The sequence below is a fragment of the Eublepharis macularius genome, chromosome 1 (assembly GCF_028583425.1).
Source record: "Eublepharis macularius isolate TG4126 chromosome 1, MPM_Emac_v1.0, whole genome shotgun sequence".
NCBI lineage: Eukaryota > Metazoa > Chordata > Lepidosauria > Squamata > Eublepharidae > Eublepharis > Eublepharis macularius.
Genome location: NC_072790.1, coordinates 204492838 through 204516872, shown reverse-complemented (window position 1 = coordinate 204516872; position 24035 = coordinate 204492838). Strand labels below are relative to the sequence as shown.

Below are 24035 nucleotides of genomic sequence, written 5' to 3'. Positions count from 1 at the left end.
TCTCTGCAACACTGTTGGCATGTGAAGCTTATAATAGTATTCATCCAGCGACACACCCATGGGGACGTCAAAGGTGAAAACAGTTCCAGCTTGGCAGGTAACACCACTCATCACTGAAGAATCATCCACTACGCAGAATAAAAACTACTCAGCACTCTGAAATCAAGTGCCTACTGAAAAATGTGTTTACATATACACAAGATGTTGCAGGCCCTATGATGGTTTTCTTTCTTTCGTTACTTTTTGGTATTCTAGGGCTTCTCATGAGAGTAATTTTACTGTGTCAGGGGTCTTCCTAAACTCAAGATAACCATTCTAGGGATTGTGAGTTAGAAGAAAAATCTTTTAACAGTTGACTGACCTCTGTTCTTAAAAACTGAAAGCTTTAGAACAAAACAACAAAAATTTAGAGCAAAAAAAATTATTTTCCAAGTTTCAAACTCAGCTTAAGATGTTAAGAACCTGAATTTTGCACATTTTAGGTGGGTAGCCAGGTTGGTCTGCAGAAGAACAGCAAAATTTGAGCCCAGTGACACCTTAGAGACCAATTTGATTTTCAGGATATAAGCCTTCAAGAGTCAAAGCTCCTTTTTCAAACACAAGTAGGAACGGAGATCTCTGAGCCATTCAAGAGGTGGGAAGGGAGTCAGAATGCAAAGGTACAATGCAGTTTGATTACAGCTGAGATTAGTATCTGTAGTGAAATAAGAATCCTATATCTCTATTCAGCCCCAGGTGATGAGGGGTTCTGAATCTGTGAATGGACATTCATTCACAATTCAGAACAATGGAACCTGACGCCCTTCTTTGCAACACATCTCTCATTTCCTGGGTGGGATATAAAGGCTCAGGGATCTTGATTCCTACTTGTATCTGAAGAAGGGAGCTTTGACTCTCAAAAATTTATACCCTAAAATTCGTGTTGGTCTTTAAGGTGTTACTGGATTAAATGTTGCTCTGTTTTGCACAGGTGAAGTTGCCAAAAGCAAGCTACTTGGTTACTGCAGCTGGTTGAAAGAGCCAGATGGTTAGGGGGGGAATTATTGTAGTTTACAAGGAATAAGAACAGCAATAGAAAAATTCTCTATAGCTCAATGTTTTGGAAATACAGAAAAACCTATTTTGTTCCAGGCAAAGATTTTTCTCTTACTGTGTTTATGTAAGGGCACACTAAGGGATCCTTCTGATACATCTACCTAAACACAGAAAGGATAAACAGAGTAGGGAATACTTCCCTGTTATTTTACAGAAGTTCAGGTTCCCAGAATTTGCAGATTAGGATGAATATGTGAAGTTGCCTTACATTAAATCATTGTTCCCTCTAGCTCAGTATTATCTACTTTGTCTGGTAGGGGCATCTTTGGTAGAGAAAGTTCTTTTTCAGCACCCAAGATGTTCTAATTGGAAATGCCAAGGATTGAATATGTGGTCTATCAGTGTGCCATTCCCCTTCCTCATGCAGTCACTCTGTTGAAAGCTGTGATGCTAGATTTCTCCAAGAGAACAAAGGGCTCCATATCTACTTTGTGGGATTCTATGAGGTTTTCCTCCCCCATGAGAATGCCTATACATGGTTCCATCTACTTCTGGTAAAAGAAATTCTGGCCAAGATTTACTAATTTGCTAAGTAGCCTGCACTTTGTCCTTAAAACAGAAGCACATGAATCCAGGACTTGTTTATTAACGTCAAGAATATTCAGGTTAGCTCTGCAGAGGAATCTGAGACACAAGACTAAGATGCATTCTCCCTTCCTAAATCAACAGCCACATTATCAGAAAACTGACAGTTCCAATGGTGACTGGGGCAGAAGAATCTTTGAAGGGTAGCTACTGGGCAGCTGTAGTAGTGGAAGGTGACACTGGTGGAAGATCCTTGATAAACAGCAGCAGTGATACTTCAGTTAACCCTGGTTAGTGCTACACAGAAGAAGGCAACAATAAACCTGATTATCCCACATCTCAAAAACCCTGTGATGAAACAACTCAAAACAAAGGAAGATATAGTGCTAGAAGATTAGACCCCCTGGGGAAGAGCAGAGTACTGCTCTTAATAGAGCACTGTTCTTAATAACACCACCAGATTAAAGCTGAAAGGACATTCAGTTGCTGATGTGAATAGATGCAAAAGGAAATGTAAAGCTATACAACACAGATAACAGGAACATGGAATGTGAAAAGTATGTATCAAGGCAAGCTCAAATGGAAAATGGGAATTTAAACATTGAAAATGAAAAATGGAACATTTAAACATTGTAATCGAAGATGTAAGTGAACTGGATTAGGACATTTTCATTCAGAAAATTAGAAAGCCTTTTCCTCTGGAAATGACAAACTAAGAAACGGTGTTGCTCTAATAGTGAGGAGAGACAAAGCACAAGCAATCGGGCTAGAATACAAAGTCTGACTAAATAATATCCATCAGACTTCACAGAAAGTCTGCCAACATAACCATCATTCAAGTTTATGCTCCAAATACAGATGCTGAAAAGGAAGAAATTGAAAGCTTTTATGCAAGTGTCCAAGAAGAAACTGATCATACACCTAACTATGTTGCAGTAATAATCATAGGTAATTGGAATGCAAAAGAAACAAAATGGAATCAAATATTGTCAGAAAATTTGGACTAGGATTACAAAATGAAGCCGGTGTGTAACTCAGAATTTTGTGAAGCCAACAATTTTTACATTGCAAATACATGCTTCAGACAACTGAAGAGACAACTGTATTAGTGGACGTCATTGGATGGCCAATACAGAAATCAAGTAGATTACATATCTGGCAGCAGAAGATGGAGAAGCTCTATTCATATAAAATTAGAATAGAACTGAAGAAAAACACTAAAACAATCATCATTATCTTTTGATGGTGGTGATGGAGAGTGCTCTCAAGTCACAGCTGACTTATGGTGACCTCTAGTGGGTTTTCATGGCAAAAGACTAAGAGAAGTGGTTTTCCATTGCCTGCCTCTGCAACCCTGGCCTTTGTTGGAGGTCTCCCATCCAATTACTAACCAAGGCTGACCCTGCTTCTAAGATCTGACGTGATCAGGTTTACCTGGGCTATCCTGGTCAGGGCAATCTTTCGATGAAGAACCTGCAACTTTAGAAAGTGAGGTGAAAACTGCACTCAAAGCAATTGAGGGAAACAAATCAACAGTAGTAGTTGGGATATCAGTAGAGTTATTTCAATACAGCTAGTTCAAGCTACAGAAACTGAATTAATCAAAATCTTAACACGAACTTGCCAATAAATATGGAAAACAATGGCCCACAGACTGGAAACACTCAATCTATATTCCAATTCCAAACAATGAGACATCAAAGATTAATTTCCCATGCAAGTAAAGTGATGCTCAAAATTTTACAACAAAGACTCTTACCATACATAGAATGAGAAATGCCAGATATGCAAGCTATATTCACACATCTGCAGATAATCCTGTGAAGATGAAGCAGGAATTCTAAAATCAATACTTTTTGAAATATCAAGAATGCAATTTTTAACACTCTTTATCTGAATATCAAAGCTCTCTGAGGATCAAAGATATCTGAAGAAGGGAGCTTTGACTCTTGAAAGCTTATTCCCTGAAAATCTTGTAGGTCTCCAAGGTGCCCATGGACTCAGATCGTGCTGTCATAACCCAGTGCTGTACCATGGCAAGTACTAGTTTAGTGCTTGAGAGGCAGGTTGAAAATCCCCATTCAGCTCTGCTGTAAGACAGTTATAATCAATTAAGGGCTTAAAGTTATATCAACCTTAAAAATAAAAATTTGTAGGGTTAAGGTAGCACATTATTCCTAAACATTTTAAGGTCATCTTGAAGAGCTCGTCTTGGTGTTAATTAATTGGAAACATGTCCAAAGACTTATTTCTGCTAAACTAGTTTCTTCTCAATTTGGGTGCCTTGGCTGTATTTTTGCTTTGGACTCAGTAAGCAAAGATCTTAAATAATTACATGGTGAAATAATATCCCAATCTCCATACCATATTGTAGGCTCTAGTCTCCTTCATTTCGATGAGATTTATACCAGAATAATCTCTGGGGAATTTTCTGAGGCAGCCTATGTTGCAAAGAGTAATGCTCCAGTCTTAGAAAGTTTCTGCTTGCATTGCTAGAATGGCAATTTTTAGTGGCCTTTCACAAGGGACACTTGCAGGGAGTGACAGTATGACTTAAGGTTGAATCCACAAGGGCATTTCTGTGGATGAAAGCATTTTGGGCTTCAGCAAGACAGCAAAAGCAAGAAAACTATTTTCCATGGACAGAAATCCTTCCATCTGCAGAGATACTCTGGTGGATAGCTCATGTCTGTTGTTTTCATGTCAAACTACTAGCAGTAAGAATACAAGTTGTGGGATACTACAGTAAGTTAAAACAAAATGGTGCTGCTTTGTTTTAATGCAGTTGGTGTGAATGGTTTTATTGGTTTTGATTGATTTAATGACTAATTTTACCCTTCTGCAAGGCCTTGGGAGATTTATGGCTATGCAACACACACAACTCTCCAACACAACATTCTATAAAATACTACCTTCTGACCCCACGGAGCAATACAAAAGGGAACTCAATAAAATATTAAAAACACTCCCCATGGACATACAAGAATGCATCCATACAGACACACCCCAGGAACCACGACCAGGAAGATTCTACCTGCTACCCAAAATCCACAAACCAGGTAACCCAGGACGCCCCATTGTTTCAGGAAAATGCACCATCACAGTAGGAGTCTCGGGATACATGGACTCTATCCTCAGGCCCTATGCCACCAGAACACGCAGCTACTTACGGGACACCACTGACTTCCTCAGGAAAATACAGTCCATTGACAACCTACCAGATGACACCATCCTAGCAACCATGGATGTGGAGGCCCTGTACACCAATATCCCACATGCAGATGGACTGCAAGCCATACGGAATATTATCCCAGACAAAACCACAGCAAACCTCGCCACTGAACTTTGTCACTTCGTACTCACTCACAATTACTTCGAATTTGGTGACAACTTATATCTACAGGTGAATGGCACAGCCATGGGCACATGCATGGCACCACAATATGCTAACATATTCATGGCGGACTTAGAGCAACGCTTCCTCAGCTCCCATCCACTGGAACCACTACTATACTTAAGATTCCTGGATGACATCTTCATCATTTGGACCCATGGGAAGGAAGCCCTTGAGAGATTTCATCAGGACTTCAATAACTTTCACCCTACTATCAACCTAAGCCTGGACCACTCTACACAACAGGTACACTTCCTGGACACCACTGTACAACTACATAATGGACGAATAAATACCACCTTATACCGGAAACCAACAGACCAATACTCATATCTACATGCCTCCAGCTTCCACCCTAAACATACCACTCGGTCTATTGTCTACAGCCAAGCCTTACGTTACAACCGTATCTGCTCCAATGCTCTCGACCGAGACTCACACTTAAGAGATTTACAACAAGCATTTTTGAGACTACAATACCCACCAAATGAAGTGAAGAAACAAATCAACAGGGCCAGACTAGTACCCAGAAACAGTCTGCTCCTGGACAAACCTAAAGGAACTAACAACAGAACACCACTGGTTGTCACCTATAGCTCCCAGCTCAAACCCATCCAACGTATCATCAGTGAGCTACAACCCATCCTGGAAAATACCTCTCTCTCACAAGTCCTGGGTGGAAGACCTTTCCTTGCCTACAGACAACCCCCCAATCTTAAACGACTTCTCACTTACAATCATGAATCGGCCAGCAGAGTCACCAGCACAGGTACCAGGCCCTGCAACAGACCCAGATGCCAGCTCTACCCCTATATCTACCCAGGGAATACAATTACAGGACCCAATGGCATCAACTACACTGTCTCTGGCTCTTACAGCTGCTCATCCTCCAATCTGATATATGCCCTCATGTGCCAACAATGTCCTTCTGCTCTGTACATTGGACAAACCAGCCAACCTCTATGCAAAAGAATAAATGGACACAAATCTGACATTAGAAATGGAAACGTCCAAAAACCAGTGGGAGAACACTTCAATCTACCAGGACATTCCACCAAAGACTTAAAGGTCGCTGTGGTTCAACAGAAACCTTTCAAAAACAAAATCCAAAGGGAGGCTGCTGAATTGGAATTCATATGCAAATTTGACTCTGTCAAGCTGGGACTGAATAGAGACTATGAATGGTTATCACATTATCACAGGTAACAGATTCCCTTTACAGAGGCGTGGTCTGGGGGAGCCCAGTGACGCCTGGTGTGGGCTTTCGGGGATCACAGTTCTCTTTGTCAGATGCAGCTGGCAGGGAGGACTGTGGTCATCGGAGGCTTATACTACATAGGAATTGGATACTTTCACTGCTACAAATGAATATGGCAAACTGACTGCACACCAAAAGGAGATGTTTACATTTCCAAGCAAAGGAATGTTTTGACTGCCTCCACGCTAATTGCATTCTGTCTCCTTGTGATATATGTCCCTTTCTTTCTCCCCTCTCATCCCTCCTCTTCTGTATTTGACCAGTTCGGATCATGCATCTGATGAAGAGAACTTGATTCTCGAAAGCTTATGCTACAATAAAATTGGTTAGTCTTAAAGGTGCTACTGGACTCTTTTTGATAATGCAGAGGAGTTAGCCATGTTAGTTCTCTTCATCCGATACGAAGAGAACCGTGATTCTTGAAAGCTTATGCTACAATAAAGTTGGTTAGTCTTAAAGGTGCTACTGGACTCTTTACTACACACATATAAAAACCCTTTAAAAATAAATCCTCTGTTACCAATCAGTTGGTCTATTATCTCAGTTCCAAAGCTGAGCGTAACAACAGAGTACAAATCCCACAAGGTGACAGCATATCAGCACTGAGCGAATACACGTGTCAGAATCAGGGCTTAATTGGCTTTTGACCGATTTACTTGTCTCTTTCTTTACAGATGGTAAACGTAAACGTAAGACCCTGAATAAATGTTGACATTTTGTCAGTAGTTCTTAACATTTTTGAAAGGCAGTTATCAATATATTCTCACATTTACCAGCAAAGCTCAAGGACCACCATGATTCTTTGGCTTCACATCAGTATTCAAAACAAGGCTTACAACGGAATCAATCCTGATATTCACATAAGGACGAAAATTGGCTCTAACCAAAGGCATCTGGTAGGTCTTAAGATTTATCAGGAATAGTCTGAATGTTCTGACATTTTTCTATTCACCTCCTAAAATATTAAGGGTTAGCAATACGTGTTAACATTAATGTGATGTGTGCTGTAAGAAAGACTCCAGGAAATCCAATGAAAATCCTCTGAAGAAACGTAATACAAAATTCAGCAGAGACTTTATCAAAGAGTTACTAATTATGTATTTACATACTTTGTAAAAATAACAATGAATACCTTAAATAACATGATATATACTTATAAATTGATTTTAAAATAGAATTTTTAAAAAAAATCACAATATAAAAACCTATAAAATCCCCCCTCCCTTTTTTTTGGCTAGGTTTTCTGAGTGTTCAGTCTATTCTTACTACCATGGCAATTGGCAGAGATTCATGACCCTGAAATCCATTCAAATTCAGGGATCGTTCTTTTGTGTCTTCCCTAGGAAATCAAATGCAATCTCTGTGATATCAAAAGCTTTGTGAAGGCCATCTGGTGACAGCAGTGAGGATAAAGCACCATCTCTTTCGCGGTTCTGCTTCAGGAAATCAGCAATCATTCGCCAGCGGGTGCCTTCTGACTCCTCTTCCGCCCACCTATACTCAGGAAGCAGCAGGGACTGGAGTAGAGGGAAGACGGAATCGTGGTATACCAGGGTGAACACAGATTTCAAAAACTCTTGGTCCCTCTAAGAAAGAGAAGGAAGTAAAATCATTAAAATATGTTGCTCTCAAATATGATTTCTTTAAGATCTTCCTTGGCTGCCTCGCCATTAAATATGCTCAAGATAACTCACAATGTTTAAAACAAAATAGCTGAGGCTAGAATAACAATGCAAATAATGGTAAAAGTAGCAGAATAAGATCATTTAAAAACACCTTTAAAAGCAACAGTAAATATAGCAACAACACAAGGCTATGAAGAACTTATAAATGAACTAAATGCCTGGAAAAATAAAATAATTTCTTTATGACACTTCTAGCTCATCTTTCTCCAAACAGGACTCAAAGTGAGTTAAAATGTTATATAACATCACAAATGTTGCTGAAAACGTTTGTTACACATGCAATTTAAAGTACACATTATCGGAACAAACACAGGATGAGGCAGAGGGACACAGGGAAAATATAACATCTGCTTAGGCTCTGAGGTTCTTGATATAGCCCTAACATTAACAATTCCATCCAGCTTTGCTGGCTAGCCTCTATCCCCTCCTGCAGTTGCTAATACTTGAGACTGGGCCTATGTCACAAACACTTCTATGCCAGACAGTGACATCTTGCTTGCCATTAAAGGCAAGGAGCAGTCCCTGGATACAGTCTTAAGGCAGCAAGAAGGCTGTGCTGGCAGGACTAGTTGAACCCAATCCCACAGGAGGCTCAAAAGGACTACAGCAATCCTTCCCTCTAATCTCCTCAAAAGCTCTTGGTGCAGCTCTCCAGCTTTGCTTAATAGCTTTCTGCTTCACTTAGGCTGGCCATGATGCTAACGGCTTCACAGTAGGAATCATAGGGTTGGATGGGACCTCCAGAGTCACCTAGTCCATCCCGCTGCACAATGAAGGAAATTCACAACTACCTTCCCCCACACAACTCCAGTGACCCCTGTTCCATGACGGTTGGCTCCCCGAGCATGGGGCAGGGGCACAGGTATGATAGTCCTCTTGTACTAATGTTTGGAATCCTCAACTCAATCCTGTGGTGCACCATAGTGCATGGAAATCAGGCAGTGTTTGCACATGTCCAGAGATCAAAGTAAAAATACCCTGATGTTTGGATGGCACTTTGGGTTACTGTGGCTCCTGTCCAGATTTTTATTTCATTTATTTATTTAACTAATTTATATCTTCTTGTTCTATTCAAAAGAACACCCAAGGCAGCTAACGAACATGGAAATATTATCATAATTCAAACACAATCATAACAATACAAATATGGAGCCCCAACTACCAACTACCAAAATATCCTAAGTAAAAGGCAGCACTTCCATGTTACCATTCCTTCTAAAGGCATCAGCAGTCATGGCGTGGGGCTGAGCAGGTGTAAAAGCTCAGCCCTAGATGGCAAAGTCCCTCGAGGCAAAGGGCACGATGACAGGAGAGCCGGAGTACAGAATATCAAAGTGGAGGGGGGAGACGGAATGAGGGTTGGGAGCGGCTGCATGGCGGGGGGGAGGACAGATGAGGATGGAAGGGGAATTGGAACAGGGGGAGGAAAAGGAGGGGGATAGGGGAGAAGAGAGCAAATGGCTGGGGAAGGGAAGATGAGGCAACACAAAGACTGAGCAGCTGGGCAAGCAGGGGAGAGAGAAAGCAGGCTGTGGGGGGTGGGCGGAATACATAGCCAGAGCACTGGGGGAAGGAGGGGATCAAAAAACAGGCTGAATAAAATGGAGGAAGCAGAAATTTTTATCTTTCACACGTCTTCTCATGGCCCCTAATTGTAATATGTAACTGAAACAGGACAGGCCATCTCACTTTCTCACCTTTTCAGATCTCTTTAGTGTGCTTTCCTTTTCTGCCCAGGCACTCTGGGGGGGAAAAAGACACACCACTATTTATCATTTTAAGTTTTTAAAGAAACATTGTAGAGACATGTGAGAAAAGCATCCAGAATCACAAGAGTACAAAGTTATGGGTGACTAATCTAGCTCACGTAAGAAGAGACCCCATGTGTATAAATGTAACAACTGACAGATGCTGGTCCAACCTTCCCTTGAAAACCTGCAAGGAAGGAGAATTCACGACCTCCCTATGTAGGCGCAGTTTTACTGAATGCATGTATGGGGGTCTTCAAGGTACAAATCAAATGTACATTTTTGGTGGGTTAAGCCTACATTGGCTTTTCAGAAGATAGGGCCCACAGTTGTCCTTCCTTTCGAATAACTGAAGGCTATCAAATCCCCTTATTAACTCCTCCCCTGCTAAACATACCCAAATCCTTCAGTCTTTCTGAATTTACATTAATCACAGACTATTGCATTGATTTTTGTTGTGAACCACCTATACTGGATCAGATCAATGATGTCTCTAGCCCAGTGGCTAACCAGATGCTCATGGGACGCTCACAAGATGGAGACAGCCACAGACTGGGGTAGCAAAGATGCCAAATAGTGTTGTTCTGAAAGCCAACAGTTTTTGGCTTGATTCAGTCCCCAGCCTAATCAGCTTGCATTTTCCTCACTCGCATTTGTGGATAGTGCCATACACAGATTCATGGACTTGGAGGGGTCTTATACTAGGTCATATGCAAAGGACTTACATACCTCTCCCTCCCCACTTTGTCAGAGCAATGGAAATGGTAACAAGAATTCCTCCTTGCATAATGGCCACTGGAAAGTCAAGCCCTTCAGAGCTTTTCTTTCAGGACACCACACCCTGCAACTGCATTCCAACCCCTCCTATCATCTCTTTTGTAAAAAAAAACTTCAAAAAAACAACAAATACTTCAATTTCTGTTTACTTTGCTTCCAGCTTATTTGCCCAAGCCTTACATCATCATAGCAGCTGCTTAAAACAGCTCTGTAGGACAGAAATATGCAAAGCAATCCACTCCTGCTAAAAAGAAATAGAATTTCGTCTGAGCTGTCCTTTTACATTAGTGAGGCAATACATTTCACCCACCCTAAGTGCATCTATAAGATCAGGCTGCTCCATGAGTTTGGGAAAAGTTGACAAAATTGGATTGCTGATCAAATCTGCAAGGTAGATGGAAAACATTGGGGTTATTTTTGTAAGCTTTTGTGATATTTTACCTAAGACAGGAGCAATTTGCAACATACTTAAATGCAATTCCCAGCCTTCTGCAATTCTGAATATCTACCAAGGACAGTTTAAAATACAACAAAAATGTTGGTGGGTTTATGGAGGGACAGGGATTCTGTTGCTGCCATAGTGCTAAATAACCTTTGGGAGGAAAATATTCAGCACAATAGATACCTCTATAAACTCCCTGGGACAGGGGCCTGAATTTTTAGTTCAGAATACTCTCTAAAGTTATCTCAAAGACTGCCTGCTCCTACAATGACCTCTTCAGAGACTGCTTTTTGTACCTCTACTGTCTGAGATATGGTGGGGTGATTATGACAGAGCCTCCTCTTGTGTCACGCAGGCTTTGGAATGCCTTCCTATGGAGACTTGTTTGGCTTTTCCCTCTTTTAAGCTTTAGGTGGTAGGTTGGTTCTTTTCTGTTGAGCCTTTGAAGCGGCGGGGGGCAGGGGGGGGGAGAGTTGCTTCCATCCCTACTTTCTGCTTTCTCAAAACCTGCAGCATATTTTTAGTTCCGATTAGCAGCCAGGACATTTCTATGCAATCGTACTTTTATGATGAGTTCCTTATTTTGTCTTTTTAGCTGAGAGGCACTTATGGATGATTTTTCAATGTGCCATGTTAACCACTGGAGCTGTAACAACAGTAGCAAGCTGAGAGCTTGCAAGGACATTCCCTCCTCACTGGCCTCCACTCGTCTACTTCTTGCAGTGGTTCTGGTCCCTCCCGCTATCTGCCAAATTTTCCTTCCCCCTATTTTACCCACTGACCTACCTACCAATTTCTACTCTCCTTACCTGGTAAGTCTATCCCAATCGCCCACCAACTTTTTCTTTAACTGCCTCCCTTTATTTACTTTTTTAGATTTTACTGCAAACCTGAGAATTATCCTGCGATTGCAGAAATATATGCCCTAGTCCTGTGCAACACCCCCTCCCCGCAGATATTTTGATTTATACAGCAGGGTTACTCCTCAGTATAATACAAAAAAGCATCATATTGTATCTTATAAAAAGAGTATGAAGGCAATGACTACCTGCATGTTTTCTCCAAAGGACAGGGATGGGTCACCATTTCTGAACTTTTTAAAATTCGACATCCATACAACTTTGACTTTGACAAATAATTTGCATTCAATTGCAAAATGTAAAGTAGAACTCGGTCCTCATATTGCAACACCTACTAGTGTTATTACTAGGTGTTTGAAAAAGAATACTTTTGCCTTGGAGGTGCAAATTGTGGTCAGAGCCATTGCATTTTAAGTGGTATTCTATACAAAAGCTGCAACCACAGGATATTTACCCGAGAGAACTACAATCAAATTACTTCAGTATTTGCTAAGTACTGACACACGGCTGTAATGCTAGGAATAAAATCTCTGCTTATCCTTGAATGTAGCTGATGCTCCAGAACTGGCTTTAAAAAGCAGTTTTCTGTCAGTCATTTTGTTTCCCCACCAGATACCAATCCATCACGTCCTTTAATTGAAGCTAAGCACTGACTTAACCAAAAATTGGCTGAGGCTGTATGAGAGGCTTCTTACACAAATGGGAGGGCTGTACTGTAGGGATGGCATCTCAGATGCTTCACTAATGAGTTAGGGACCATAGACTTCATCACTATATTGCCTTACATATTATCTGCTGCTTTAAATATGTCCTCCTATGTACCGCCTGTGTTCCATGTCGTCTGATGTCAGTCCTAGAACTGATTATGTTCTGTTTCAGTATTTTTTCTACTCAGTATTGGATTCTTGCTAATACTATGTCTTTTAAACTTGTATCTATTTACCCTATGGCATTGTTTATGGAAATGTCCTTGATACTGTATTGAAATATACTTGATACTGATTGTACTAACCCAGCACCCTCTGAATTCAGTGTGCATTACACCTGACTGTGTAGCAAACCTGTCACTGAATCCCTCAGTCACACACCAAGACAATTTTCATCTCAATACTCAGCTCTTCATTGGTACAATATAAAGAGTATTGACATATAAGGAATACATGCAATAAAATGGGAGAAAGACTATGTCTGATTGTAAACTGACAGAGAGACTAAAACATATAATGGAGTAATAAGATGCACTCAACAAGAACTAAAACAATTCTGAAGGAGCTTTTTTTCTCTATTTCGGTTTCCAAGTACAGATCAGACAAGGGTATTGTGGCTCCTGGTTGAGGAAGAGGCAATTTGGATGATGGATGTATTTTAGGTTGTCTCATTCTCCTACCAGATCAGACCGAATCAACATAATGGCTAATTTTAAACTGGGACTCTGAGACCAAAGCCTTAGTTTATGGTTCTAAGAAGTCAGGGACTATGCAACACATTTTTTACAAGCAAACATATCCACACATTGCAGAGCAGATATGATGGGTGTGGGGATTCAGATGACTACAGTGGCGTGCCCAGAGAAAGGCATCACCCCCCCCCCCAATAACATGGTCCGGGATTGGGGGGGGGGGGCTATTATTATTTATTTCTTTATAGTCTGCCTTCTCACTGAGATCCAAGGCGGATTAAAAAGCACAAGTGAAAATACAATATTATCAACAGCTGGGACATTCAGTGAGCAAAGTACAATAATGAACAACAGTTAGGACATTCAGTGAAAGAGATACCATTAGGGTACGGTAGCAGAAATTTGAAAAAAAAGCATAAAGCCAAGCATGGAGATGAAATCTTTCTGCAACAAAGCATAATTAATTTACATAGCATGTTGGCAACGTGAAAAACTCCTCAGAAGACACGTCTTCATCAGCAGACAGTACCCAACAGAGTAGCATAAAGTCCCTGTCCCTGCCAATGTATCTCTCTGAGCTACTTCTTATGACACAGCCCTATAATCTGGGTAGAAAGCCCTCCTGAATTATTCAGTTTTGCAAAGTTTGAGGAAAGCCAGGAAAGTGGGAGCTTTCCTGACCTCAGGCAGGTCATTCCATAAGGTGGGGGCTACCACAGAGAAAACACATGTGCGGGCAGCTGTTGATTTTGCCCAATTGTAGGGCAGTATCTGCAAAAAGCCTTGTCTAGTTGAGTGAAGCTGCCATGGTGGAACACAGGGGGAGAGGAGGTCGCACAGATATGTGGGGCCGAGGCCAAGAAGGGCTTTAAATGTGATAGTCATGACCTTGAATTAAGCCCACTAACTGATGAGAAGCCAATGGAGTGACTACAGAATGAGAGTGATATGCATGCTCCATCTAGCTCCTGAGACTAAACGAGCTGCAGCGTTCTGCATCAGCTGGAGTATCTGAGTCAATTTTGAGAGGAAACTTATGTAGAGAGCATTACAGTAGTCTAGTCTGTGCTTGGCCTGCCGAAGAAACCCACAAATATATGCTGAAGGGCGTTTTGCCTTCCTACACAATGCGTTTTATGCATTTGTTGCTCAGTAAAGAGCTCCACACAGTGCTTCTGGAAGTCAGGCTGAAGCTATTGTGCTCCCTCTCACCCTCCTCCCACAGGTGCTTATCAATGGGTGACTGTGAGCCACTTGTCTTCTCTCAGCCTAACTGCCTTTGCTGGGTTGTTGTGTGTGGGTGCGGAGGGGTGAACCATGTACTCACCTTGGAGCTCTCAGGAGAAAGGGTGGGATTAAAATGTGATAAACAAACAAACAGTAAGCACAATGAGCTTCTGCACCCCCTCTTCCACAGGCCAGAAAAAGATCATTCCATAGCTATTTAAATATGGCTGATTAAGAAGCATTGTTGTGGGATAGTTCGTAAACAAAGCCAGGCAGAAAGGAGACTACTGCATATTAGTGGACCTCACGCCACTCTCCAGTAGATCATTTACCACTTACTGGTTTCTAAGGTTCTTGCAATGGATGCTGGACAAGGTGGATCTTTGTCTGATCCCACAAAGCACTTCTTTCAAGAGAAATCACCTTAACATAGAACAGTTACTGTTGAGAGTACGCACATATTTGAAATAAGCAGACCATGAAAGACAAAAATTAAACTAACCCTGCTTTATGAGAATTGAAAGATACAATCAGTTGGACTGTGTGCTGTATCCTTGGGCTCAGCACCTCTTTCTGGAAGCATCTAACTTTATGCATCAGCGAGACACCATATTTACCTGCATTTTGCATGTTTATCCTGTCCTTGAGGAGCACATCACCAAGAATCTGCCGATAAAACAGTAGGAGGTGTATGTAGCACATACTGCCAACTAACACTTCTGGCAGCAGGCTAGAAAAGAGAAGAATAAAAGAATTTCAAGCTTTCTGAAAGCAACAGCAACAACATATGACCTTGTTCAGTATAACTGGGAATGTCTTTTCTTGGCCATTAAGTGATTTTTCTGGCATTAAAGAGCCAAGGAAGAAGGCTAAACAAAACACAAATACTGCTTTGGAATAATCTTAATCAAAGGATGTTGTTTATTTTGTATTGCTAGACTTGAGAATGGATGAGTACCAAGAGGCCCAACACAATAGGAGACATAAGCTCTACCGTCTAAACTTTCAGATGGAAGATGCACACTGGGCGAGATTTAAAAATCAGTTCCCAAGCTTGCATTAATTCTCTGCAATAGATATACCACATTTCATACATGACAATTTCACGCAGCAAAAGACAAAAATGCAACTCTGTAGAAAGCAGTCATCATTTAAAAGTCTTCACAGTCCATGACACTGCTAGTGTCAAATGTTAAATAGCTGTGCTATTGCTGAAGGACAGTGATGTGCCTGCTCTAGCTGGCAGGTCTGGGTCTTATCCCCACTTTTTTGGTTAAGGTTCAGTCTGAATTCTTCCACCTACTTTGGGAGAAGCTCAACAGTATGGTACCCTGCACATTACTGCAGCACAGGATGGGGAGCAGAAGAGGGGAGAGGTAGCAGTGCAGATATGGGAAGGGGGAGCAGTCCTCAACCTACAGCCCCTCTTCTGTACCTCTCCTTAGATCCATCCCTCTCTTGTTTTATAACCAGGTCATACCAGATTTGCCTCCATGAAGTCTTTTCTGTAATTTTCATGTAAAATAAATCAGCAAATATTTGACATTCAATATTTGAAGGCATTTAACATTCAATGCTATTTGATTTCAACATTTGACACTATTGGCAGCTGCAATTTGACTAACGCAGCTTAATACCATTTTTTGAATCTAACTACAGCTTGATAGTTTTACAGAAGTGTCCACCATTCTGGCAGTCTGATACAGTCTTATAAGAACAAACTAACCACAGAGGATTACAGTGTACTCAATGGCACATTTTTTTGTGTTTTAAAATTGTCATTTTCTATAACACACATTATTCATTAGATTAACTGGTCTGAGATTTATTGGGAGGGTTCAATTCACCTCTTTGGAATCACAATCTGGGGTACTCTTTTCTTTTTCTTGCTGATATGTCAAATTTAATAGCTGACATGCAACAGCCTTAAGGGACTTGGGCTGAATTTGACAGTTGACATGGAAGATATGGAGGGGGGCTTTAATCAGCAATAACCTCACAGGCATCACATGCACAGAAACTCTGTGTGAGAGAGAAAATTCAGTAGAAATCAACATCATGATGCATCATCTACTGCAAATTTTGCTTACTTACTTCAATATGTCTTTGGACTGTGTGTTCAGTGTCCTCAATTTCACTAGAAGTTGAGGTTGCTTCCTCAGTGCTATCATCTGGTGGAAGACGCCAAAGCTGGCTTTAGTAAAAGAAAGAATAGAAATGTAGCAACATATTGAAACTAGAGTCAGAAACAATGCACCTTTAAATAGTCCAAAGAAATCATTCATTCTTCCTTCCAGCACCTTCTCAGATTATCTTGTCCAATTTCACCCGGATCACCTGCTATTTCCTAGTTTGTTTTCACATATTCTCTCTCTTTGTTTTGCCTCCCCTCAGTTTGAATTCCTCACCTTCTCATACAAAGATAAAATGCGAATGAACTTCTTCTACTAAATGTTTCTTGTTTAAATAATTCCTTTCTTTCCTTCCCTACTGTTATACTGTTGGCTACTAGCAGGGAATGGGTGTTTTAACAGTGCCATCCTAAGGATTACACAGGCCTACACAAGGGGGTGTACTACCAGGAAAGGGTTCTAGGGAATGGCACGGATAAACTTTGCACAATGTTTAGTGCAACATCAGGAGTTTCATAGATAAATATAGCGTAGGGCACTATCAGCCGAACATGCCTCATAGGGTTGTTGTGGGAATAAAATGGAGGAGAGCAGAAGTATGTAAGCTACCTTGGGTTCCTACTGGTAAGAAAGATAGGGTGTGATTAAATAAATAAATAAAATAAGTGAGATGAGCTATACCTCTTCTTGAAATTGATGGGTCTACCTCAACCCCTTTTTCATATGGAGTCCCACCATTCAAAAGCAACTCGTATGTTCTGTAAAATATATAAATGGATTCATTACAGAACAAAATAAAAAAATATAGGTACTGGTCAGTTTTAATAATTCACCTCTTCTGAATGATCATATCATTTAAAGTTGAAAAACATTTCTAGAGCAAGGTTTTCTCAATATAAAGTCCAATAACCATCTATTGAAGACTTTATAAAAATAAACATAAATTTTATAATCATATTCTATAAATAATTATAAGTTTTCATATGCCCTTTTCTTCATACATATTTTCATAAGGCATTTCTCATCTTAAGACAATACAGAAACTGAGAGCAAAGTATTATGCCACCCTATGTTCCAAAGTGCTATGGTAAGCACAGTTCCTCCCAAATAAATACAATAAACCGCCAGGTAATACCAAAGTTGCAGATATTTTTTTCTTTAAAAAATTAAGTATTTTTAATCTTTGCTGCCTTGGGGACCCCATTTGGGTAGAAAGATAGCATATAAATATATTAAATAATACATAAGTAAATAATCTGTGTCCGCAAACACGAGTCTCATGTCAGCAGAAACATTGTTTTACTTAGTTCTTAGTACAGGGCATGTATCTGTTTTTCTGAAGAGAATATCCTACACTAGATACAGGTTTATCAAGCAGAGAAGTTGTATTCAAATGCAGCCACTCCCAAAACTGACTCTCGCTTAACCTCACATTTTCTAGGATCATCTTGATCTATGACTCAGCATTAATTACCTCCCCCGCAACAGAAAAAAAAAGAGGATTTTAAAACGTTTTTGTCACTAGGTTATCTTATAATTTGTGCTGTCTTGTTTCAGGAACTGCTTGTCAAATAAAACGCAGAAGTGTTAATTAGTTCAATATGATTTCCTGTATGCCAGTGATTAATGTGAGTTGCGTGTTTACAGAATCTCCCATAAAGGTTAATACCAGTATTTAGTGATAAATGCAAGTGAACTGTTCTGCTAGTATTTTCTGCATCTATCTGTTCCGGACAACTGGTTTAAAGAGGAGCCCCAGTCTGAAATAAGCACTCGTTTCTTTGTGTATCAGACACCACCCAACACCTGTAACTGTCATATCAAGTGGCAAGCAAGGGGACAAAAACCCCTGCTGGTCCAATCTAACATGCATATCAAATGCTTTCCAGGTCTGTGGAAATGGCATTAACTTTTAGTCAAACAATACATGACACCAGCTTTTCATGACTGGAACGCTCAATGTGGGAGTGGAGGTTGGCCCTCAAAAAAGAAGTGTCCATTGGTGCTATGGTAATGGGGATGGGGAAATTACGTTTCCTGCTCCCTCCCCTGCACCACTACCCTAATTAAAAATACCTCCAGCACTAGGTCTGGGAGTACCCAGTTTCCTGGGGGTAAAGTGTAGATGACTGGGGAAGGCAATGGCAAACCACCCTGCAACAAAAAGTCTGCCAAGAAAACGTTATGATGCGATGTCCCCCCATGGGTCAGTAATGACTCGATGCTTGCACAGGGGACTACCTTTACCTTTTACTAGGTCTGGGAAACCCCTGCCCTTCTTGGGAGGATTCCACCAGAATAAAAACTGCACTCACCAGTGGTGAAATGATGAACATTTTTGGGAATCCCTAGGAACGGCACTGGGAAAATGTGGTATCTCTGCCATAAGAATATAACACTGCGGGAAGACATCTAAACTACGGAATAGTAAAATGTGCCGCTCGTGCACTTTAAAACAAGACTGTGCAGAAAGGTCTCAAGACTGACCTGACAGCCTCGCTAACACTTTTTAAAAGAAAGGTAGAATTAAAAATGCTACAAAAGAACAGTTTTCTAACTTATTTTAGGCCTCCTGACAAAGCCAGCATAAGCTTATATTCAAGACCAAAGAAACAAATAGAAACTGCCTCGTGTAGGTTCTCTAAGGAGTCAGCGTGTAACACTTCAAAATAAATAAATCCTAAACTACTGATAAAATAGGAAGACCATATGCAAGATTGTTTCAAAAGACAGAATCTGGGTTTGGTTTATCCAAGCCACGTTTTAAATAGTTCAGGGACTGAGGCTTGTTTAGCGAGTTTAACCACTCTCCGAAAATGTTAAGAGGCTGAATATATATCAAATGACATCAAGTTTCAGGCTCTTTGACATGTTTAGCAATGAATGAATAGAAATGAATAGTTCTCATGGTATGATCCAAACCCATCTCAAAGATATGTGGTATGGTGAGAATGTACACATGAAGGGCAACTTCCTTGGGCCGAGTCCCTTGAACACTGAAACTAAAGGTTTGCCGGGCAAAAGGCCATCATTAAATGACATTAGTCAGTTAGGGTTCTGCTTAGCTTTTCATAGAAAAGGTTTATTGGATATAGTGCTATTCTAGGTAAACATGAATAAGATTGTCTTCAATAAGCTTTTGAAAGGCAGGAGGAAAAAGAGGACTCGGCTACATGTTTTGCAGAAGATCTGTGGTTAGGTATCATCAATATATGTAACTATCAACATCACCAGATATGTGGACACTTAAATTTGGAGACTGGAGCCATGAACAGACAAGACATGAAAAATCTGAATCCTAACAATCTGAATCCTAAAATCTGAATCCTAACAAAAAAAAATACATTGGAGAGTAACACCCCCACCAATAACAGAAGCAGTGCCTGTAGCTTTAAGAAACAAACACCCTCAGTAGTCATTGCTAGGCAATCACACAGTATTTCCAGCCTTCAAGCCTTGATTTCTGTCAATAAAAAGGTCAGGGGCCTTTTCAGGGCTGTTTCTGCCTCGGAAGAAGGACTCATCAGGGTCAAGCAACTTGATATCACATGACATACATAATTCACCCAGGCCTGGATGCTTGCTATGGTTCAACAATAGCCACCCCATGAAAGCCAATGTGGTGTAGCTGTTAAAGAGTTTCAGGCTAGGATATGGCAGACCCAGGTTCAAATCCTCACTCTGTTCTGGAAGCTCACTGGATGATTGAGTCAGTCACACTCACAGGCTAACCTACCTCGGATTTCTGTAAGGACGAAGGAGAGGAGAATGATATTTTGGGTCCCTATTCTGAAGAAAGGCAAGATATAAATGAATTAAAGAAATAACAAATATGGCTGAAGATGAGGGACAGATAAAAGGTAGGTTGGTGGGTGAGTGAGGAGGACATATTGCACGTGCCTCTAGGAGGACCCCCTTCACTACTGCCCTCAAAGGAAGCTATTGGGGGGGATGGAGGGATGCACGGAAGAGGAACTGGAAATCTTTGGTTCCTTTGGATATCAATCCATGTTTCACTCTCAGTTCTCCGTATGGAAGATGGGAATCACGCCCATTTTACCTTGAAGGTAGTTTGAAGTTGATGTAAGAACAATAAAGACAATGCATTTTAAAAAGCTTAGTAATGATAGCAGATGTAGCATGAATTTTGAGAAAACTCTAGCCATGCTAGTAGGAAAAGTTATTTGATACCCTCACTGCAATATGGAATGTTTCACATCGTCTCAAAACCATGTGTTTCAAACAGTAAACTGAAAAACGCTCCTTACAATTTAAAAACAAGTATAAAGAAAATGGTATTCCAAAGCTGGCCCCGCTTTGGAATACCGAAGCAAAGCTTTCCGAAGCATTCGGAAATGCTTTGGAAAGCTGCGGGGCCCTTTAAAAATCAACCCCCATCTCCCCCCCCACCTACCTTGCGGTGGCTCCGGGCCAGCTCCTCTGCCGCCACCGTGGCGCCACCCGAGCCTGCAGGGTGGTGGGGAAGGCCAGAGCTGTCTCCTCCGGCTCTTCCTGCCCCTCAAATGGCTGCAGCGTGCTGGTGGCTGACGGCCATTTGAGGGACAGGAAGGGCTGGAGGAGGCGGAGAAAGCCCTTCCTGCCCTTCAAATGGCCGCCAGCCACCAGCACGCCGCAGCCATTTGAGGGGCAGGAAGAGCCGGAGGAGGAGGCTCCAGCCTTCCCCACCACCACGCAGGCTCGGGCGGCAACAGAGGAGCCGGCTGGCTCCAGGCTGCACTGCCTTGTGCCGCCGCCACTACCACGGTGGCGACGGCAGCCCGCTGCCCAGCTGATGACCCTCCCACCGCCAGGTAAGTCAGTGGGGGTTGGAGGGGTCTCCCCAGGGTTGGGTGGGGGGTGGAGGGGTTGCCCCAGGGAGGGTGGGGGGGGGAGTTCCCCCCCCTTCAGTATGCTCCAAATGTTTACGGAGCATACCGAAGTGATTCCTGAACCCCGAATCCGAAACGGCTTGCCACTTCAGATTTGGGGGTATTCCGAATCGGTTTCCCGACTCGGGTTTACCGAATATCAGAATACCGAATATCCCCACCCATGCACAGCCCTAGTGATCATACATACATGTGGCTTCTACACATGGGTAAGAGTAGTCGTTCTATTAGAACCCACATAGTGGAACACTAGAGTCATATCAGGACTGCTCTTACAGAGGCTCCCTTAGTTTCACATTTTGTAGAGGAAGGGCATGGACATAGGGATTTTCAATTTGTTTGTGATTAGATTTTACACATGCATCCATATAATAAAGTTGACTACAATAATGTATTTTTACTTAAGTAGGTGGAATGAATGTCCAGGCTTACATTTTATATGCTATATGGTCTAAATTCCAACTTAGATTTTACTTGCTTCATATGACTATGGTTTTCATTTTATAAGAACTTGTAAAGTATATAACATATTTATATAAAGTTATTTGATTTTAAAATTGTAATCTGCATTATTTTTCTTGGACCTCTCATCTGGTGTTTGTTGTTCCAATAGATATTGAGGATGGGTGATATATGTGTTGCTTTAAAAGAGTAACATAACTAACAAAGTTGCAAAGAGAGCCCCACTGGACCGGGTGCAGTATGAAGACTGTTCCTTATAGTTACCAAGGTATTTGCAGTTTGGTGCAACTGGAGTGCCCAAGACAGTTGGGCACTCCAGACAGTTGGGCACTCCAGACAAGCTCAAGTTTAGAGTTTTTAAGCAGCTTTTTAGGGGTTCCAATCACAGTTTCTTAAACCTATGCAAAGGGGATATTGAAGTAAGCAGTAGTGCTTTCTTTCAAAAGGAATATGGACAGGAGAGATGTTACTATTTTTAAGGGTATTAAAACCACAGTCTTCATTTTGCCGGTTTAATAATATAATATATAATATAAAAGCCCCATGGCGCAGAGTGGTAAGTTGCAGTAGTGCAGTCCAAGCTCTGCTCACGACCTGAGTTCAATCCTGGCAGAAGCCAGGTTCAAATAGCTGGCTCAAGGTTGACTCAGCCTTCCTTCTTTCCAAGGTTGGTAAAATGAGTACTCAGTTTCCTGGGGGTAACATGTAGATGACTGGGGAAGGCAATGGCAAACCGCCCCGTAACAAAAGTCTGCCATGAAAACATCATGATGCAACGTCCCCCCATGGGTCAGTAATGACTTAGTGCCTGTACAGGGGAACTACCTTTACCTTTTTAACTAAAAGGAAAAACGGTGTTTCATACCTGTAACTGTTGTTCATCTAGGTCTTCCGTGCAGGCACACATGGGACTGTGCACACGCAGGCCTGCCAACTTCGGAGATTTTTACAGCTCAGAACCACTAGGGGGCACCTCTGCCTCCTAACGTGCATGTGCGGCTGTCTTTTCCCGCCGAAAACGGCTCCTAAGAGGCGGGGCGCCCCCAACGTACCCTCAGGTCCTCTTTTGCCACCGACTACAAGGTAAGTACCAAGAGAATTAGCGGGGAAGGAGGGAGGGTATGTGTGCCTGCATGGAAGACCTAGATGAACAACAGTTACAGGTATGAAACACTGTTTTTCATCTACGGTCTTCCTGTGCAGTCCCACATGGGAGATTACAAAGCTTAAATACCTGGGTGGTAGGTAGAGATGCATCATGACTGGAAGATTGATTGTAGGACTGCTGTACCCATGACCGTCTCCTTCCTGTCTAGTATGTCCAAAGCGTAGTGTCTCACAAATGTATCTGCAGATGCCCAAGTCACAGCTTTACAGATATCTTGCAAAGGGACACCTCTCAGGAGGGCTGCCAAAGATGCTTGAGACCTAGTGGAGTGAGCATGTATCTCCAGGGGACAAGGTAGATTAGCACATTTATAACTTAACAAAATAGCTTGCACCACCCAGCGGGCCAAAGTCTGAGAATTGACACTCATCCCCTTTTTTGGGCCCGCAAAACAAACAAAAACATGAGAGTCCTTCCGGAAGGGCTTCACCCTATCCAAATAAAAAAGGAGAGCCCTACAAACATCTAAGGTATGAAGAAATCTCTCAGCCTCAGATGCATAATCCTTAAAGAACACGGGTAAAGAAATTTCCTGTGATAAATGGAATTTTGACACCACCTTGGGCAAAAACTTTATCTTTGTTCTTAGGACCACCTTATCAGGGTGAATACTCAAATAAGGAGGGTCACAGGAAAGAGCTGCCAATTCACCCACCCGTCTGGCAGACGTGACAGCTACGAGAAAAGCCACCTTAAATGAAAGTAAATTTAGAGAGCAAGTAGCCAACGGCTCAAAGGGTTTGGAAAGGAGTTTAGCCAAAACCAGAGGTAGTGACCACTGAGGGACTAACACCCGCACCGGGGGGAACAAGTTATTGAGCCCCTTCAAAATCAATTTAGATGTATAATGGGAAAAAACTGTCCTTCGATCGACTGGAGGATGAAAGGCCGAGATTGCAGCCATGTATACTTTAACAGAGGAATTGAACAGGCCAGATCGTTTAAGTCCCCACAAAAAGTCCAGGACATCAGAG

At 41.6% G+C, this 24035-nt stretch overlaps 1 protein-coding gene across 1 annotated transcript in view; it reads right to left on the bottom strand.

The window, feature by feature from the left end:
- Nucleotides 1-7410: 7410 nt before the first annotated feature.
- The window catches only part of NPHP1 (nephrocystin 1), a 40889-nt gene continuing 24264 nt past the window's right edge, over nucleotides 7411-24035 (bottom strand). The window contains exons 15-20 of the mRNA XM_054983002.1: nucleotides 17224-17300; nucleotides 16505-16604; nucleotides 15028-15140; nucleotides 10793-10866; nucleotides 9655-9699; nucleotides 7411-7858 (exon numbers count right to left, since the gene is read on the bottom strand). Coding sequence (XP_054838977.1) covers nucleotides 7586-7858; nucleotides 9655-9699; nucleotides 10793-10866; nucleotides 15028-15140; nucleotides 16505-16604; nucleotides 17224-17300 — 682 coding nt within the window. The 3' untranslated portion in view covers nucleotides 7411-7585. The remainder of the gene's footprint in view (nucleotides 7859-9654; nucleotides 9700-10792; nucleotides 10867-15027; nucleotides 15141-16504; nucleotides 16605-17223; nucleotides 17301-24035) is intronic.